At 35.1% G+C, this 20,858-nt stretch overlaps 1 protein-coding gene across 7 annotated transcripts in view; it reads left to right on the top strand.

Annotated features, from left to right (window-relative positions):
- Nucleotides 1-20,858, top strand: part of LOC134233571 (uncharacterized) — a 30,424-nt gene extending 9,566 nt beyond the window's left edge. For 4 of the 7 annotated variants that reach the window (XM_062715535.1, XM_062715534.1, XM_062715536.1 and 1 more), the window contains exons 2-22: nucleotides 842-3,122; nucleotides 3,436-3,499; nucleotides 4,132-4,146; nucleotides 5,272-5,392; nucleotides 7,323-8,095; nucleotides 8,352-8,494; nucleotides 10,613-10,739; nucleotides 11,094-11,247; nucleotides 11,532-11,697; nucleotides 11,946-12,079; nucleotides 12,464-12,520; nucleotides 12,629-12,807; nucleotides 13,061-13,213; nucleotides 13,466-13,667; nucleotides 13,804-13,893; nucleotides 14,087-14,253; nucleotides 14,688-14,735; nucleotides 15,414-15,602; nucleotides 16,088-16,167; nucleotides 17,735-17,839; nucleotides 19,373-20,857. In XM_062715535.1, coding sequence (XP_062571519.1) covers nucleotides 1,199-3,122; nucleotides 3,436-3,499; nucleotides 4,132-4,146; nucleotides 5,272-5,392; nucleotides 7,323-8,095; nucleotides 8,352-8,494; nucleotides 10,613-10,739; nucleotides 11,094-11,247; nucleotides 11,532-11,697; nucleotides 11,946-12,079; nucleotides 12,464-12,520; nucleotides 12,629-12,807; nucleotides 13,061-13,213; nucleotides 13,466-13,667; nucleotides 13,804-13,893; nucleotides 14,087-14,253; nucleotides 14,688-14,735; nucleotides 15,414-15,602; nucleotides 16,088-16,167; nucleotides 17,735-17,839; nucleotides 19,373-19,554 — 5,073 coding nt within the window. In that variant the 5' untranslated portion in view covers nucleotides 842-1,198 and the 3' untranslated portion in view covers nucleotides 19,555-20,857. Of the gene's footprint in view, nucleotides 1-841; nucleotides 3,123-3,435; nucleotides 3,500-4,131; nucleotides 4,147-5,271; nucleotides 5,393-7,322; nucleotides 8,096-8,351; nucleotides 8,495-10,612; nucleotides 10,740-11,093; nucleotides 11,248-11,531; nucleotides 11,698-11,945; nucleotides 12,080-12,463; nucleotides 12,521-12,628; nucleotides 12,808-13,060; nucleotides 13,214-13,465; nucleotides 13,668-13,803; nucleotides 13,894-14,086; nucleotides 14,254-14,687; nucleotides 14,736-15,413; nucleotides 15,603-16,087; nucleotides 16,168-17,734; nucleotides 17,840-19,372 lie in introns of all 7 variants that reach the window. The other 3 variants (XM_062715538.1, XM_062715539.1, XM_062715540.1) reach the window with 3 other exon arrangements.

Raw genomic sequence — 20,858 nt, 5'->3', positions numbered from 1 at the left:
GATCTGAATCTTAGGTTGGTATGTAATTGTACATTGTCAGCATTTATTAATAAGATATAGATGAATGATAGTTCTCAATCTTTGCATGTATACAAAATTCAGCCTATATTTTTTAGTACATTTTGTTTTCTTGTTTCCTTGTTGTCTTTATGATATTTTAAACAACTGAAGATATACCGGTAGTTTGAAAGAAAGGAAACTAGATGAGCAAGACAATTGTGATAGCATAGTACAGTAGTCAGAAGACACTTTTTTAAACAGGAAGATATATACACTGTATATGTAGATGTGTCTATAATCTACATAAATGCCTATGCATTATTCCTGTTTGATGATCCAACCTGTACATGTTATGTCCCATCTCCTATAACTTGCTATAACCATTGACAGCTCCAGTATTTATAGGGCTTAGAGGTGATTCATTGGTCTGGCTACAGACTGCCCATTGTTATAGATATCTGTGAGCTCAATCAAATCGGGGTCCAAACCTTTGGTCCAATCTCCCGATCCTGGATTAACTTCTCAAGCTGATGTATTACAGTCAGTCCTGATTACTCGGCTGTGGTCATCTTCAGTTTGTAAGACAGAGATTTGTTGTACAAATTTGAACAATTGTTCAGAGAGAAGTTTTTATGCTTCATAACTTATAAGGATGAAATAAGAGAAAAATTAACTTCTGTTCCCGACTGAGTGATAGCTCTTCATGTAAACTTAGAGCTTTGGTTGATGTACGTGATCAAATCTAATGAGCTATAGTGCTTCCTCTGTGGTTTCAATACACACTGTTATGGATGCTGCAAAAGAAAAAGGCTTGTTCTAAAATATCTACTTGTCTTTATAGGGTGAATATCCGGCCAGTCCTGAAACAGGAAGCTTTGCGATGAACAGGAAATGGTTCAGTGCCGCGTACAGTAGAGGGATTATGACTCTCCAAATGTAGGGCAAGAAAAGAGGAAAATGTGAGCTGTTTTTTGATGAAAATCTGAAGAATTATAAGTGGATTAAAATGGAAGTGACATTCAAAACACTGCTGGACGAGACGGTTTACGGGCTATTACAGACAAGTGCAGGTGTGTGTAGTCTGCACTGTTAACGCAGGTGCATCTGGGTGACGTATATGTTTTACTTATGTGAGATTTTTGTGACGTGATCATTGTCAGCTGAAAATTATTCAATAACATCAACATCCGTTATCACCATGGATAAATTTGGTGTGCATTTGAAATCCACCGGATTACCAAACACCAGGGAGAAAGAAAAGACAAGGCAAACAACAACTAGGAAAAATCAACCTACGAACATGAAGGATATAAAAAGTATGTTTGAAAGCAAGTCCGAAGGAACTACTGGTTCGACCAGTGCCCCAGTTTCCATGGGAACAGACTTTAAAAGTAGATCATACACTACCCAAAAAACTGTGACCAAAAAACCCAGTAGTGATAAAAGTGCCAAAGATGAAGAGGACTTAACATTGTTTTCTCAGTTCAAATTCAGTATTGATGCCAATAAAAATACAACGCTGGAGAGAACTAATAGCTCGGATAGTTGTCATAGCATGGGTAGTCCAAGAGGTGTCAGAAAAGCAAACAAAGATGACACAAATGACACAACCAAAGCACAGGTTGTCAAGTCAAAGGTCATGACCTCTTCTTCCAAAACCTTTCAAGCTTCTGTTGATAGTAAGATACACAGAGTGAATTCACGGGAAGATAATTCCCTCAAACAAAAGGCCACATCAGACCTCATTGGAAATTTGGCCATCTTACGAACTCTTCCTGGAGGTAGTAAAAAATCAGAAACGTCTGCTTCATCTGCTCAGAGTGAAACATCCAAACCAAACAAAGTTTTCAAAGAAACATCAAGTTTATTGAAAGAAAAGAAAACGTCATCTACCGATAGTGTCAATTCAGATAAAGATGTTGGTCAGAAAAGTAGTGTATCAAGGACCAAGGAATTTTCAGTTTCAAAATCTGCTAAGAAAAGTTCTGATGTCAGTAAATTAAGTGGGGAAAGTAAATTAACAAAACAAAAAGAATTGGGATCTTCTTTGAGTCCTAAAGCAAGTGAAAAGAAATTCAAAAGTGATTTTGGACTAAGTTATAACAAAAAGCAAGAAATTAGTGTATCATCTGGACCAGGGCTTAGTCGTCAATCCAGCACAGACTCAGTGACCTCAGAAAAGTCAAGTCCAAGGTCATCTCTCAAAAGTAAAGGTAAATTAAAACTGGATCAGTCCACTGCCTCAGATACTGGGTCGTCTGGAAGCTTGAGTCCGCGGGTCAAGTCCTTCAGTCCGGAAGTAAAACCGGATGAGAAGCCGGAGTGGATGGAGAAAAGTAAAGAACTTGTGAACAAGTTCCAGACCAAGTTAAAGAAGCCTGTGATTTCTGACTTCTCTGTCATTGTGACCACTAGCAGTGTTTCTGAAGAAACGACAAAATCTTCCACTTCATCATCATCCACCTGGCCATCTAAATCCACAACTCCACAAAAAACAGACACTGTTACTAACACATCTTCCACATTTACCAAAACCAGTGTTACAAGAACTGATTCAGGCAGAAAGAGTGACTTGCATGGCTATAAAGAGGCTTTGCTTAGTAAAGAAGCAAGCAGCAGTAAAGAGTTTTTGGAAAAATTCTCAAAGGACAAGGAACTGAAAGAGGAGAAGACAGATAAAGAGTTATTGTCACGTAAAACTAGTTCAGAACAATTTCAGAAACTGAAAGGAGGATTTGAACAATCTGATGATACTTCCAAATCTACACAACCAAAACCAAAAATTGAGATGCCAAACTCTAATCAGTTTCTGGAAAGAAGGAATTCATTTGAAAAGCCAAAGCCTGCAGACATTGCAAAGTGTACAACTCTGAAGAACCTAAAAAATGATGGCAAAATTGTTGGAGTGAAAGACAGAATAAGTGCTTTAAATGAAGGCAAGGGTGAGGTTGTGGATGAAAGGTTCCGAAATAAAGTACAAACACAGAAGTCAACTGAGAAGTCCAAAGATTCAGACCAGGAATATCACGATGTAGCTGTGAACCGAGCCGGGCCGACCAATGACTGGCCGACGTCCGAGAGTGAAAGTGACGAGAATATGTACGAATGCATTCCAGCGACTGGTGAGTTCAGACCATTGTCTCTTAGAATAAGTTCTGTCCATGTCTCTCTCTGACAGATCATTTTTGCCCACATCTGCACTATGATTTATTTCTGTACATGAACTGAATATAGAAAATTCATTATCATAAATCCATGATGATATGTCTTAAGCTGATGGGATTAGTGCCGTTCATTCGTATGACGATGAAGAGTATATTAACTAGATTTAGTAAGGGGTTTATTTTCCTGATTTATTTTGAAAAATCGGATTTGAAAGGTAATGATCTACCTGAATTTTGTGAATTGTAGACCTTTGTTATTTTTATTCCGTAGATCCCCGCAAGAAGGAAGAAGGGGGGACAGAACACAGACTGACCAGGAAGCATGGACAGAAAAGGTGAGCATCATTAAGTAACACAGTGGTTTACTAGCAGGGAGAAGTCTGTAAGCTTTATAATGCTGTATGGGGAAGTTACTTACTATATATTATAGGGCTCTTGTACACTTTATTATTTAGTAATATGTTAATGAATTCAGGTCAGTTTTTGATGTTCTGTCTGGAATAAGGAAGGATGTGTTATATTTTTCCCGGAATTATAAAAAAAAATATGTCCCAGTTTCTTTTCAGTCTTTGTTGAGAATTGTTGGGTTAACATAAAGTTTGACTACAAATGCATAAAATTTGAAGAAGCTAGTATCATATAAGTTTTTAGCAAATTGTGAGGAAAAAGAAGATTTTTCTTGCTTTTGAAAGGCAAGAGTTTCTGAAAATTAAAGATTTTTATAGTTCATATATATGAAGTCATCTGAGGGATAATTAAATTTATCTCTTTGCATTGATTTCCTTGAATTCACCCAACTTTACAATTTACTTCACAGAATTGATATTGGAACAAATATTTATCTCAATGGAATGACTGAAAGAAAAATTGTTAATCATAACAGTGAACAGTTTAGTATGAAACAATTGAACATTAAATTATGTAAATTAATACATTATATATAATGGATTCCTCTTGCTTCACACAGTCCCTCTAGCATTAGGTAAGATAAGAGCATGCTATCCTGTACATGTTATCAAAATATTACACAGAGAAATCAGCGTTCAGAAAGGGAGATAATCCCTACTTTTGTAGACTCTTTATAATGTATTCACATTGAACACTCATTTCTCTGTATAAACTTCACTTGTTTTTATGTTTATATAAGCCTGCCAGTGAGATATGCAAAATATGTGTATATACCTTCCAAAAGGTTTGTCTCATCAGATTGTAGTACAACATGTAATCTGTTCCATTCAGTTTAATGCGCAGATGTCAGACGTTCTTTAATGTACGCAGCATCCAGTTGTACACTTTATTTCAATTATACTTACATATATATCTATCTTTTGTATTTTTTAACTCTGTTCTCTTTATTTATTTATTTTTCTTTAATTTATGTTACACATGATATATACGTATTAAACCAAGTATACCTTAGTTCTTGAACTAAGATTTGAAATATGCAAAGTTTGTACTTTTGTGCAATCTCTATAATCATTATTAAACTAAATGGAGCACAAGTTTTTGAGGATGAATAATGAAAATTTTGAAAATCTAAGAAATTACTTTTTATCAATGATTAATGCATCTGACTTAAAAGCAAGTCATTTAATTAAGACTGGCTGTTACCTGTACGGTGATTGATGTTTAAGAGGACATTGGTCAGTTTATCAGTAATGGTTCCTGGCAGTTAGGCACAATGTAGTTATTGGTCATACAGGGCTATTACTGGCATAGGGTGCAAGAGGTTTTTTGGAGAATTCAATATTTTTGTAACTAGAGCACTTTGATAGATTCAGTCTTGTTGCATGATATTAGTGACCAGAAAATTGAAATTCACATTCAAAGGGAGAGAGGAAAAATACATTAGCATGTGAGCGCCAAGCTTAAGTCACCCAAAAATGTTGTGATTTGTAAATTTTTATTTAGTTAATTACTTCTGATTGCGTGGTATACTTGTTTTGCATGCTTTTCATTACTTCAAGACAGCATTACCTGAAGAAAATAATTATCTATTTCTTTGTAATTTTTACATAATTTGTGGAATAATAAGTTGGAAAATATATGCATATACTGAAGTTAAATGTTTGTTACTTCTCTTATTTCTCCAATTTAACTTTTTCAGGAAAGGTAATAATCGACCAAGTTTTGACCTTGACTCTCATGTAAATGACAGTTCATCTGAGGTCACAACCGAGGCAGGGGATAGCAGCAGCAAGGAGGGAACACTGGAGAGTACTGAAGATGTAAGTGTGGCGGATCTAAGGATTTACATATACAAGGGGTGAAAAAAGTTATTAAAAAATAGAAGAACTAAAAAAAAATTAAAATAAATTTCCCCTGAAATTTTTAATTATTTAGGACTTCCTACTAAAATTTTTTAAGTATTTAGGATATTGGGGTTTCAAGATGATTTTGTTTTAAAGTTTGTGATGAAAAAATTTATGGGAAAAGTAATTGTGTAGATATTTCAAGTATTTTATATTCCTGTTTTCCAGCAGTAGCTTAAAATTAAGAAGAGTCTGTATATTAATTTAAATTCATATGAACACAGAATTTTCTAAGCCTATATTGCCCTTAAGTTTTTATTAATTATCTGTTGCACATATTATAGTCAGTGTAGAAAATAGATGCATTTCAATAATATTGGTAGTCTGCATGATTTAATTGTGCATGGAGTGCATAAATATAACACATCTAGTGTGCCAGACAAATTGAATTGTAGCAGATATAAACAGTTGATAAGACGGCATTTTATTTGGCCACAAGCCTTCATATTTACACAATGTTAGCCCCTGGCTTTAAAGCATTCTCCGCATATTTGTAACATTTTGGTATCGGAGCTGTATGAATGAATATACTTATATACTTATACAAAATCTGTGGATGACAAATGTGCAAAATCTGTGTATTCAAGTGTGTCCGTGTGACAGTCTATATTTAGAACATTCGTCAGGTGTAAGCCTACCTGTGTGATTTTTTGTTTGTTTTTCATCAGTATTATCTGTGGATTTGTGGCCTCATTCGACAGGTAAATCCGTTTGTATGAGTTTCTTTTATTTTTAGTTCTGGGTGTGTTTAAATATTTTTCTGTGACTTCTAAAACAAAGTTTGTGTGATGTTCCGTTCTTACTTTTTTATCCCAGTCTAAAAGTTCAAGCTATGGATTTGACATAAAATTGAATTTACATAAATGCTTATATTTTTATGTCAGTGATTTTTTTAATTAGTAGTTTTACTTACTTGTTGTTTAATTGTAAATCTGTTGTATTGTTGTTTGTTTGTAGTCCATGCATGGGGAACTTATGATTTACCTTAATTGGTATGAAACAAAACAAGTGAATTTGATTACATTCTTAACCATATGCAGTAGTAAAGTTGTCCAGTAGAATGGTTCATTGAATGCATTATTAATTTTATCATGAATTTATAAGTTGTTAATTGTGAACTTTAACTGATTTTGGTGGTACATAAAGTCATGATAGAATTTATTAGAAGTAGCCAGGTGATTGGTAAAGGTGTAAGACATTCCAGCATACAGGTGAAGTACTTATATACCTCCCAGGTAAATATGGGTCAAGTTCAAATGAAGATCATTTCAGTAAACTTACCTTCTACATTTACAGTAACCATTCTAAAATTTTACTGAAGCAAAACTTCAAATTATCAGTAGCTTTGTGGCATTGCTTTTGATTGAATTTTGCTGGCATGCTGTCATGTTGTGAATTATGCAGTATGTAATATCAATCATGTTAGGAACAGACTGAAGTTTAACAGATGTGTTAGAAGCTGTTTCTGTTGAAAAATTTAATGACCTGCAGTTTGTAAAAAAGATAAGATACCCTTGCAGATTTGCTATTTTTTGTAGCCTCCCCCATAGCTTGGTAATTTTTTATTACACTCCTTTGGGAAATTGTATAAATTTTATAATGTTTCTTTGATGAATCTGAAGGAGTCCTCATTATATAGAGTGCAAATCATGAGTATTTAATTTAGTCAGTGGTTATCAGTAACTGATTTCTTTTACAGGACATTTTATTGCCCAAGAAATCATAGCAGTATAAGACAGATATTTACACAATCTATTTGCTTTGGTTTGTAGATATTTAGGGGTGTATATTGGTGTTTCCAGAATTGTTTTATAGAAGATTTGAATTTATAATGGTTTTACCTCAGGGCACTGGAATAGAGGCAGATGTTGAGGAATATGATTCTGATGGGAGTGGAAGTTCAGGGATTTATGAGCCAATAGATCCCAATTGGGAATCCCACAAGCCTTCCCAGGATTCCACAGGACAGGAAGAGCCTCCCGTTTTACCACCAGGTAGAGGACGCCACAAGAAAAAGGACGGTAAAACAATCGGCAAAAAGCTGAAAAAATTCAAAGAGAAACTAGGCTCAAATGCAGCAAAACAGAACGAAGGAAGTCTTCCAAAAGTATCATCTACATCTTCCATCACATCAAATAGCTCTTCCTCAGGATTGTTAAAGAAAGTGGGTAAAATTATGAAGAAATCAAAAGTGAATGGTGCACAAATGAGGAATGGGGAGGACCCTGAGGAAATAAGGGTGTGTAACAGCGCAACTGACTCTAGTGACATTAACGAGGATATCTACGAGGACGAACCAGTTCAGTTACGTGCTCATATAGGTTCCTCAGGAGGCGAGGACAATTCTGGCTCGGACATTTATGAACAACATATTGAAGTTGACAGTTTGGATCGGGCCCCCTCTAGGCCCCCACCCCCTCCCCCCACCGCCCCACCAGCCCCTCCTGTACCCCCCAGGTTATCCCTTCCCCCAGTGCCAGATAAAGATGTACCTCCGCCACGACCCCCATCCACGGGGAAAATTAAGTCCCCAGGGGATGATACGCCTGCTCTTCCACCTAGGAATAGGATATCAGGGAACTTCAATCTGGATATGGTGGTCCCTATCAGCCCGGGAGGGTAAGAATCAAATGATGCTTTTCAATTTTCTTTTTGGTGTAATGTAATGGGTGAATTTTGTAGTGATTTCTATTTTAAATTTGTATTGTAATTATAATTTAATCATTGATCAGTATGTGTTTAAACAAATTATTGAAGTTTCCCAGCAATTAATGCACATATGTGGGGTGTGCCATGCTACTTTTTTTGCCATCCATTGATGATTTTATCAGTGTACATACTTGGTCATAGTCAAAGTATAATTATCATTTTACAGACGTTCAGGGCCAACTTGGCACCCAGCCCCAGAAAGCTACCTGCATGGTCACAATGTGAAAGGATCCAAGTTCAATGACCAGGTAGATGGGGGTGGATCCAGCAGTTCATCAGATGAAGCTCAGAGTGGCATGGTCAGGACAAGTAAGTCATGAGAGCTAACTGTTCAGGCCAGGGAGATACAAGGATGGATGTATTTTAAGATATACAGTGTACATTGTCACGTCAAAAAAGTACAGTTCTGAGAAACCACCAAGAGTAGCCAGAATAAATCTTTGCTTTCTATGCAATGACATAATGTGAGTGCGTACATTCTTGAAGAATGTTTGTCATAACCATTTTTAGCTCACCTGAGCTGAAAGCTCAAGTGAGCTTTTCTGATCACATTTTGTCCGTCGTCCGTCTGTCCGTCTGTCTGTCTAGCTGTCTGTCCGTCTGTAAACTTTTCACATTTTCGACTTCTTCTCAAGAACAGCTGGGCCAATTTCAACCGAACTTGCCACAAAGCATTCTTGGGTGAAGGGGATTCAAGTTTGTTCAAATGAAGGGCCACGCCCCCATTCAAGGGGAGATAATTGGGAATTAATGAAAATTTGGTGGTATGTTTTAAAAATCTTCTTCTCAAGAACTACTGTGCCAGGAAAGATGAAACTTATGTGAAAGCATCCTCAGGTAGTGTAGATTCAAATTTGTTCAAATCATGACCCCCGGGGGTAGGGCGGGGCCAAAATGGCCGACCAAAGTTTTACATAGAAATATATAGGAAAATTCTTTAAAAATCTTCTTCTCAAGAATAGCAAAGCCATAATTGATCATATTTATATGGAAGCATCCTCAGGTAGTGTAGATTCAAGTTTGTTCAAATCATGACCCCCAGGGGTAGGGCAGGGCCAAAATGGCCGACCAAAGTTTTACATAGAAATATATAGGAAAATTCTTTAAAAATCTTCTTCGCAAGAATAGCAAAGCCATAATTGATCATATTTATATGGAAGCATCCTCAGGTAGTGTAGATTCAAGTTTGTTCAAATCATGACCCCTGGGGGTAGGGCGGCGCCAAAATGGCCGACCAAAGTTTTACATAGAAATATATGGGAAAATTTTTTAAAAATCTTCTTCTCAAGAATAGCAAAGCCATAATTGATCATATTTATATGGAAGCATCCTCAGGTAGTGTAGATTCAAGTTTGTTCAAATCATGACCCCCGGGGGTAGGGCGGGGCCAAAATGGCCGACCAAAGTTTTACATAGAAAATTATAGGAAAATTCTTAAGAAAATCTTCTTCTCAAGAATAGCAAAGCCATAATTGATCATATTTATATGGAAGCATCCTCAGGTAGTGTAGATTCAAGTTTGTTCAAATCATGACCCCCGGGGGGAGGGCGGGGCCAAAATGGCCGACCAAAGTTTTACATAGAAATATATGGGAAAATTCTTTAAAAATCTTCTTCTCAAGAATAGCAAAGCCATAATTGATCATATTTATATGGAAGCATCCTCTGGTAGTGTAGATTCAAGTTTGTTCAAATCATGACCCCGGGGGGTAGGGTGGGGCCAAAATGGCCGACCAAAGTTTTACATAGAAATATATAGGAAAATTCTTTAAAAATCATCTTCTGAAGAATAGCAAAGCCATAATTGATCATATTTATATGGAAGCATCCTCAGGTAGTGTAGATTCAAGTTTGTTCAAATCATGACCCTCGGGGGGAGGGTGGGGCCAAAATGGCCGACCAAAGTTTTACATAGAAATATATGGGAAAATTCTTTAAAAATCATCTTCTCAAGAATAGCAAAGCCATGACAGGTCATGAGACTACTTTTGGATTTAAACTTTTCAATAATAATCCAATTTCTACTTTTTTCTAGCCACAGTGCTCAGGTGAGGGATGTGGCCCATGGGCCTCTTGTTCTCAGGATATGACTGAGATTCACTACATTTAAGACTGATAAAGGGGGAGTTGTTGATTTTCCCATGCACTTTAAAATATACATAATTACATCATATAGTTGATTTAGAACAAAATTAAATACGTAAAATTTTGAGTGTACACTAGAAATAGTAAATGTAGGTGTGTCTGAAAATTATGAATGAATCGCTCAGTTGCGTATTTTTAAAAAAATTGTGTTTTTCTCAAAGCTCTCCATTCATCATGCTGCCAGCATGACATCTGTTCTAGAAGTGAATAAAAATAATCCCTGTCTCTGGCTATTAATAAAATTTGAGGATGAAGTTTGTTGATGATGCTGTCTGTTTTCAGGTATGGATTACATTGAGCCGGACCCCCCAGTCAAAGGTCGTGGGACACTGATTAAACAAGACTCCGTACCCCAGGAGCCAGCCCCAGCCCCACCCATTCCACCACCCCCTGTCATGAGAAACAGGCAGTAGGAAAATTTTATATAATACCAGGGTTCTAACATCAATAAAAAGCAAAGAGATATTTTATGATATATTTTAAATTCTTTTCTGATATACTAGAACATTATTTCCCCTTTATATATTTATGAAATGCAGTGCTTATACAACACATTAGAGTGATATGTCAAAGGATTGGATGGTCATGTTTTAGTTGAAACATGTAGGGAATTTCCTTAAATAACAGTTTATGGCTTAATAAATAGTATTTTAAATTTAAGTGAATCTGTCAGGTTAACCACACAGCCTCTGGAAGTACTTCTTTTGTAGTCATACATATGAAAATAACAGTAAAATAACAGGGATTTATTATATTTTTGTAGGAAAGAGCCCCTGGAAAAAAGGCCCTCATCAGGGTATGCAGGATTTAAAGAGACCCCACAGAACTCCGTCACGGCTCCATTTGATGATCTCCTCATCTACAAACGCCACCTAGACATCAAGGAAATCGAAGACGACATAGTGTACATAGATATGGTAAGTACATGTATACTGTAAATCACTTTTTATTTGCGAGAACTTTATTTTTGCGCAATTACGCGATGCGGTACAAAAATTTTCATAATAGAATTCCTTAAGATTATATAAAGCAATGACCACATTTTGTCTCGCTAATAGAGATTCAATGACAAGCTCACGAAAATAAGGTGTAGCGAAAATTAAGTGATCTACAGTATTTTCAAAAACTAAAATATCAAAAATTTTGACTCCATTGGATTACTCGTGAAATACAGAAATTATTTTTCTGATTTTGTTTCCAGAGTGATGACCAACTGTATGGAACGCTGGACAGAAGATTTACGTCTAAGTTTGAGTCGGAACCACTGTATCAATGTTACCATAGAGACAAGGTGACAAAGTCAACACGGCGACATACAGAGATGGTAGTCAGTGAGGATGAAGATGAGGAACCAGTTCAAATGACCAGTAGGTACCAGTTTAAGGGAAAATGTTGATACATGTATGGACTTAATAAGAATACTATTATTCTCGATTTAAGATCCAATAAAAACATCTAAACATAGGGCTAAATGTGTAGGACGTATTTTTACCCAACAATTTGAAAAAAAAGAAAAAAGAAGAGACAATATTTATGTGTTACAGAATGTCAGTATACCCAAACTTCTTATGATATTTTATTGATCTTGATGACTATCTGTATGTTGTTTGTACAGAGCCAGATCGTGGGGAGAGGATATATGAGGCAGTAGAAGACATTGATGAGGCTCCGAAGAAGAAGTTGTCTACCCTGGAGATGTTTGGGAAGACTGGCTCTGTGCTCCGGGCTCTCTGGGCAGAAATGCCTGAGGTACATAACCACTGTATCATTATGTAGATGATGAGGAAGAGGTATCACTTCCTGAGAGGGTATTAAACTGTGGAGTAGGAATTTGTTGGAAGAATTTATCCAAATTATAGGATAAAAAGGGCATTGTCCTGCAGATTGAAAAAATGTTATTTTTACTAGGTCATTGTACTAAATGACTCATAGGGAATATAAATAAGAGCATTTTTGGTAAATAGTTTAAAAGAGTTGAAAGAGAACTGAACTACAGAATTTTAAAATGGTGTGTTACTTAATTTAAAACATGTGGCTCTTTGAAATTAAGCATCATTGATGGCAGATGAATCAAATAAATGCTACATTTGATTTTAAAAAGAATATCCTATTAAAAGAGTATATTTTTATCAGGTGAAAGAAAGTGGAGTTTTGGAGAAAGTTTCACCACATGAAAGGAAGATCCAAGAGGTAAACACACACGTGACATGATTTTCGAAAAAAAAAATGAGAATCTAAAAGTCAAATCTATTAAAGTCTCCTGTAAGCAAAAATAACCAAATTGATTGTATTTTCCAGGCAATGTTTGAGATTATCACATCGGAGGCTTCCTACCTGAAGAGTTTAAACGTCTTGATTGATGTCTTCCTCATGTCCCCAGAATTCTCTTCTGAACACTCTGATCGGTGTGTGATCACCAGACAGGAACGTCATGTGCTTTTCTCAAACATCGGTTCTGTCAGGGACACCAGTGAAAAGTAAGGCTTATCAGTGAACTTTACAATTAGTCACAGAAGATTTTTATGTGTGATTTTTAAAAAAAATTATTGTTAATCTTATTTATAAGGTGATTATCTCGTTTTTTTTGTTTTTTTTGTATATAGTAGTACATGTAATACGTGTACATAATACTTTGCGAGTAATGACATATAGGATGTATAATAGATAAAAGTTTTATAAATGAATGATTATTGAATGTATATTAATTCCATATTTCTTTGTTTTCTGTAGTTTCCTTTGTGACTTGGAGGCCAGTTGGCAGAAGTCTGTCTTTCTGTCGGATCTCTGTGATATTATTTATAAACACGCCGCTAACAAGTTTGAGTGCTATATTCGGTATTGTACCAACCAGACATTCCAAGAGAGGGCCACACAGGAACTCCAGTAAGATTTTAACAACAGATTTTATCATTTCACAAGTAGAAGTACAGTAGCTTACCATGCATTTATCTCAGAAAATCAAATCAAATGCTGTAGGAAATTTTTATATAGTTTGATATTTTTTGAAGAAAACACTATCAGATCAACATTAAGAACACTTAATAACAAACCTTTGTCTCTGGTGAATTTGAATTGAGCGATTTACAGTGTATGAATGTCGTCCTCTTAACTGTTCACATTTTTGTTCTGTAACAGAAAGCGACCAGAAACATCGGAGGTGATCAAGCGCCTGGAGAGAAACCCGTCGTGTCAGGGTCTCCCTATGATCTCCTTCCTCCTGCTCCCAATGCAGAGGATCACGCGGCTCCCCCTACTGGTGGACGCCATCTGTCACAGGCTAGATCCTGACACACCCAAACACAAGTCAGCATGTAAAGCTCTGGACGCTCTTAATAAGGTGGGAAACTTCTCCTTCTGAAATGTTACATCCTTAAAATTTATTGATATTGGTTTTTGAATAATGTACTGCCCACTGTACTTAGATGAAAAAAGTTTATTTTAGTGACATACCGGTATTTATTTGTTACTTGTAGGTTGTCAAAAAATGTAATGATGGAGCTAAACGTATGCAGCAAACTGAACAAATGTGCCATCTCGCTCGTAACTTGGAGTTCAAAGTTAAAGTAAGAATTGTCAGATTAAAAGATTTTCTACTACATGTAATAATAAATTTTGATTTAAGTAAAAAAAAATTTGATTCATAGATAATTTTTTTTTCTTCATTGTTAAAAAGAAAATATAGCTTATGTGCTATGTACTGTAATTTTTCATTTTCTATTGAATAAAAAAATCAAAATATAAAATCTGTTTTTGCAGGAAATTCCACTTATCTCAGCGTCTCGTTTTCTGGTGAAGCAAGGGGAGTTAACTCGTATTGTAACAGATTCAACAAGTCGAATTCCCTTTGGAAAGAGAGCTTCCAGCAAACAGCCCGTGTACATCTACTTGTTTAACGATTTATTGATTGTCAGTAAACGGAAAAAGTAAGTTTTCTGGATCAAGATTTGATAGAAAAATTTTATGAAAATGCATAAAGAATTATACATTGTTCAATGCAAAAAAAATTTAAGAAATGATCTCTGCTGAATTTGCAAAATTACACAACTGTGTAGGTTCTTCATGAAAAGTAGGGACCAGTCATGTCTTACAAAAAAAGGTTGAAATGAAAACGAGGAACTGCCTTATAAATATTTAGGCTTTTACTGAACATGATAGCCATATATCGATCCTGGATTTAAGTAAGAAAGTTCAGGGTAATATGTATTATGGGTGTTAAAATTATAAAATACAAAAGTACATGTTAGACTTTCATGCCCAGAGGTAGGGGGTTTTGGAATGACAAGGAGTTGGTTTTTCATTCCATTTTTGAAAAAAGTGTACATATTGTGAATTCCAACCTGATTGATTGACATTACAGATGTAGAAGTTCGTATTCCTTCACCCCTCAGAATATATCCGCATTGTTGTGAGTAGTGTCCCCTGGCATGGTCTGGTCCCCAACATCAAAGGGGGACAACTCTGCCTTTCTGTCTAATGATGAACTCTGTTTGAATTCTCAATCTTTTCTATACATAATAATAATGGTGTTCATACTTTATTTCGGATCCTAAACATTGAAGAAGCTGTGTGCTTATTGCAACATTCAAATTTCAGTCTTTCTGGTTATTCAAAGTCTTATAAATCCTCTTAAAAATAGGACTCAAGATCTAACATGCCTACTTTGAAGAATCATTTAATATGACTGCATGTTACTGTGCATGTATCAATGCTCTCTGAAAAATGCATGACTATTTCAAAACAACAAGATTTAAAGATGTTGCCTTTTTAATGTACCGGTATGAATTATTTTTCTCTACATATGAAATGCTGTGAAATTAGTTTATTTGAAGTAAAAGATTTCTGATCTGTCTAAATGGTGACTGTTGATGTTTTAGTACCAGTATGTATCATATTATTGAGAAATACATGTGTATCAATGATTACCGGTAGTTCATTTTGTTTGCAGACATTTTCTTGACCATTTCAGACTGATTTTTTTTTATCAATTTAAAAGTGGAGTATTGATACTAGTAAAAAAAAATTTTACATTTCTATAATGTGAAAGTTTGAACAGTGCTAACTTTTTCTGATTTGACTTTTGCAGTAACAATACCTATGTGGTGACAGACTATGCTAAGAGGAATGCCCTTCATGTGGAGAATATTGATACCCCAGAGAAAGCCAAACTTTTACCAAATAGTGTCCCTAGTGGTATGAAGAATCTATTTATAGTAGCTCTGCTGGAGAACCACGAACAGCGACAGGTGGAGTTGGTCCTCAGCTGTAAATCTCCGTAAGTACAGTCCTCCCTCCCCCACTCTGCAGCCCCCATCCCTAAATCTTAGTAATTATCTAGCTATCAATAAGTAAATGGTAGTATATTTATCTTAGGAAATGGGTGTATGTTCTGACTAATCTTAAAATTCATTTGGAACAAATCACCGATTCCCTGAATCCCTGAGCGTTGATTACTTAAATGAGCATGCATTTTGTGCTGCGATTAAACAAAATATTTGAGCTTTTTTCATTTTTTTTTGACAAAAACCCTTAAACTTTCAGTAGAAAAATAAAGGGCTTCATATTTACATTTATACAAAATGAAAAGTACCAGTAGTTAATAGAAATATTTCAAGATAATGAATTTATAATTTCATTTGGTTATATCTAAATACCTAAAATACATATTTAAAAATCTAAGGACATAAAATACATTTTTAAAGCTATCTGAAAATGTATGCTGAGGGCAGCTAAATTTGACTCTATGACTGATTTTTACAGGAGTGACAGAACGCGATGGATTGATGCTCTCTCACCCACGGCCAAAGAATCTGACAGCGAGAAAATTTATGAGGAGTGGGGTATGTGTCATCTTGATCACTCTGTGCTCTCATTGAACATTTAAAATTGATATGTCTTTAGAAACCAGGGGGTTTTTTTTAAATCATTTTATAAGCATATCTTAAAAACTCAGTAACTTTCTTCGAAAATTTAATAGAAAAATAAGCTTATGGCAAAGTGTCATGGACAGACAATTTTGATTTATTGTAAATAATCATAATTCTTTATAATCCATTAAGTTTTTAATACATTATAAAACTATGGGGAATGAAAATTCTTTTGCTAAAAGCATAGATTGATTTATTTACAACAAGCTTGTTCGCTATATACATTTTTACTGCTAGATGTTAAACAGATTTACCATTGTACATTAATAAAGTAAGTACAGTAGTTTTGATGAACAAAACTTTTGTCATTGGTAACATTTTAATGACCAACTTTGCTGATGTATGATGTATTAGAGAGTGATTTGTGGTTGATATGTCTTCCTGCTAGGGCCTTGTCAGATGGTATGTAATGCTTGATCGATGCTTCCCTGACCCTTGACCCCGCTTGATTCGACCACAATGACCACACCCTTGTCCCGAATTTGACCCAGACATATAGTTAATAGTTATATATGTAGTCATTAATCATCTGTATATGATTGACAACCTACTGAATGGGTCGATTATTTCAGAATAGGACTCCATGATTTGCATGACTAGTTTTTAAAGAAGATATAATTATTACGACCATTTTTAGACGGGGTCATGTGACCCCGTCTATTAGTTTACTGTCAGAGCCCTCAAAACGGAAGCCGCGGTGATAACACATGAATCAAATCTACGCTATATGAAAGAGTGCAGAAATTGTTTTGATCAAAATATAAAATTCTGTATCAAACTGAAGAAAGTGGTGTGCACTTTTTTCTAAATCAAATGAATGCAGCATTTTGTAAATGTAAACTCAATTTATCAATTGTAAAACACACTAGTAAACAAAGTACTCTCGTGCGCAGTACTGCGACTGCGTACGCATCATCCATTGTTTACTTCCGGAAAAATATTAATTCGGACCAGGTAAATTCGGACAGTTCAAAAAGGTTTATAAACTTAGCAATTATTAAAATTTCTACCACAAATTAAATGAAAAATGCTAATTCATTTTATTCACAGTTTTATTTATTTTTAGTAAGTTAATTGAAAAAAAAATATTAAAACTCGTTAAAAAATTACATTTGTGAAATCTAGCATGAAAATTACTATGACCCCGTCTTTCAGTACTGTCTCAGTACTTTGATTAGGTTTAGGACAGAAATTACTATCCATATAAAAGGTTAATCTTACACACACTGATTCATATGACAGTTTTTAAAATGATGCAAGCTATTGCAGTCCTTCAATGCATTTCAAATGATTTACTTGTTCAAGCTTTTGCTTATGATGTGTATTGTCCAATAGAATTCACCTGCATTTGAAAATATATGATATATACCCTTTCTGTTTTAAAACAAGTGAAATGTTTTAACAGTTTGGCTGTGTAATATATTGCCAGAGGTTATGTCATTAATCACCTCTATATAACTTTATTCTTTGTTCTCCCCAGATTGTCCACAGGTGCAGTGTATAAAGCGATTCAATGCCACAGAACCTGACGAGTTAGGGCTGGAGGAGTCGGATGTCGTCAATGTCTTCAAGAAAATGGGTGATGGTAGGTAGAAAGTGGGATCGTTTGATGGGAGATACCTGTATTGTAGCACAGTTATAATTTGACATCTCAAACAGTATCTTGAATACCATGGATAAATGTTGAACTGATTTTGAAGTCTCAACCACTTACTGTAAATGTATTACATTTGGCGTGTACGATATTTGGCGGAAATTCAATTTTCAACAAGTTAGCGTAGCTTTGATTTAGCGCTGTCTGAATGCGCTAGTATATAAATGGTGCCTGTTTTGGAGGGTAACAGTTGAAATTGACACCCCAAGGAAAACCATTGTCAACCGACGTGTCAGCGGAGGTTGACAATGGTTTTCCGAGGGGTGTCAATTTCAACTGTTACCCTCCAAAACAGGCACCATTTATTTTATTATACTGAATGTCTTCTTGATTTAGGATGTCAGGAAAAAAAAATCGTCGATCGTCTTTACGTTCACGTTTAGAAAGGTTTCAAACTCAACGCTACTTCGAAAAAGATTTACTGACCTTTTTATTGTTTATTTGATACTCTAAGAGTCCTTTATCATCTAAAGTTTCATTATTTCTGCACTCGCAAGCATGTTTCATCTGTCGTTTGTTGTTTTCAAGTAAGCTAGATCGGACGCAAGCTTTATTGACGTCAAGTTTATTCCGGTTCTTTCAAACACACAACTGACATTATTGATATAATTGTTAATATACAAGACATTTAGGATGAACCGTACGCGCATAATTTCCACGCATGTGACATTTTTTCGTTGTGTTACCCGTTGTCAAAGGATATACTGTTCTCTCTATTGAAGCCAACAGTATGTTTTTTAACATTATATTTATTTGCTAAGGCTGAGGGTAGTAGAACGGATTGTTAACTGGGTCTAAACCAATCAGATTTTAGTATTTAACATGAAAGTATAATAAATATAATTGTTAATATACAAGACATTTAGTGATGTACTTGTTCAATCATGAGGGGGAAGGGTGGGGCCACAATGGGGAATCAAAGTTTTATATAGAAATATAAAGGAAAAATCTTCTCAAGAACCACTGGGCCAGAAAAGCTGAAACTTATGTGGAAGCATCCTGGTATAGTGTAGATTCTAAATTGTTCACATCAATACCCCCGGGAGAAGGGCTGGGGAATCCAAGTTTTACATAGAAATATATAGGAAAAATCTTTCTTCCGCCAAAATATATAGGAAAAATCGCTTCTTCTCAAATAGAATACAGCGCTAAATGTAATACATTTACAGTATTCTTAATGTATTTCACTTGGATATCTGGAATCTTGGGATATTTTGAAGTTTTTTCTTGGTCCCATTGAGTTTGAGATAACAAGATTTGACTATATTTTGTATGTTCAAAGGATATACTGTTCTCTCTATTGAAGCCAACAGTCTCTCTTATAAAGCATAACATTTTTAACATTATATTTATTTGATTTTCCCTCTGTTTCAAATACTGGAGAATATTTTTTCCTCCTTCCAGATAGATTTTTTGTAAACAACAATTATTTATCAGTAATATATTTTTCTTTGTGACTGCTAGGTTGGTATGAAGGGGAGAGGATCCGAGATGGGGAGAAGGGCTGGTTTCCTTCCGATCACACCGAGGAGATCATGAACTCACATGTGAGATCAAGAAATCTCAGACTGAGATATCGTCTCATGTTAGCCTCCTCACAGGAATATAGCAATGCTAGTGTTCAGGGTGGAATGATCAAAACATGAGAACTTTAATGTGTGTATGGAAGACATTCACAGCCATAACAGGGATGGTTCAGGATATGTGAGAGTGGTACCCTGATACATGTATATCAAGGTGTAATTCATGACAAAATCATGTTCTACAACACATCATTTTGTGGATGAAGCAATGATATGCTGACTTCAATATTCTGTGATTTTGCAAACTTATGGTGCTTATGGGCTTTTTTATGTGAGAGAATGTACAAATTGTGCTTGTTTTGTATTTACATTTTTTACTTTTCATGGATAATGAATATCTTAAAAACTGATTCACCATAATATAGACAGCATCACAAGAAGTGCTTGTCTACAACCAAAAAGCCAAAGAGTGATTTGCCTTCGTTAACATTCATAATGACAGTAGGCCAAGAAAAGCCACAGAACCAGTTTCACAAATAATATGTTGGACCTAATGTCCTCTGGTCTGAAAGACCACAGTGTGTATGTTGTGCTGTATAAGTGATCGGTCAAATTGTTTTGCCAAATTATTTGATAATCTGGGAAGAGCGAGTTTTATAAATTGATTCATTCAGAACTTTTTGTATTTTTACTGTTGTATACTCAAATTCTTGAGGAGAGATTCAGACTTGCTCATAACCTCATACTAAAGTGATTGTGTACTTTGACAAGTACTCACTGGTTTTCATTGTAATATAGCACAAGTAGCTAGCTATAGATAGATAAGTCATAATTTGTTTATAATTTTTGTTTTGTCACTTTTGGGTTTACATTCCGTGTATTGGGCTATGAACTAAAGAGAGATTTCCCTAGTCATAATCAGTTTGATTTGCAGATTAATGCTGTATTTGATGATGAAATGTATGCAGGCTTTTTACCTTAATCAAGACTGTTTTATCTTCATTACCCCCTGTTTATCTTTGTAAAATGCCGATTTGTTTTTTTATGGGGGTAAATATTTTGTACACAAATACATTGACCAATCATCAATGTGATCACATGATGGTGCTTTTTATCACATCCATCAAGTTCATTCATTTTAGAGAAACAGATTTTAGAATAAGTCATATCTTTTCACCCCATTTATCTCAAATATCATGTTCTGTTTTATATTATGTTTGTTTTCGTGTCAGTAATTCAAGATTTATGAAAAACATATTCACTCTGTGTCTGATTGTTCTTATATCAGTGTAATTATTTTTTGAGTAATATCAGACTGGAACTAATTTACAGGCAATATTCTATTTTATGTAAAGCTTTTATTTCTTATAACATATGGTATTATATATGTACTCAACACCTGTTCTTATCTTTTTTGAATGACAGGA

This window comes from Saccostrea cucullata, unplaced genomic scaffold, assembly GCF_032062105.1.
Source record: "Saccostrea cucullata isolate Sc308-1 unplaced genomic scaffold, CSIRO_AGI_Scuc_v1 ctg902, whole genome shotgun sequence".
NCBI lineage: Eukaryota > Metazoa > Mollusca > Bivalvia > Ostreida > Ostreidae > Saccostrea > Saccostrea cuccullata.
Note: the sequence above shows the minus strand (reverse complement) of the source record. Positions and strands in the feature narration are given on the sequence as shown.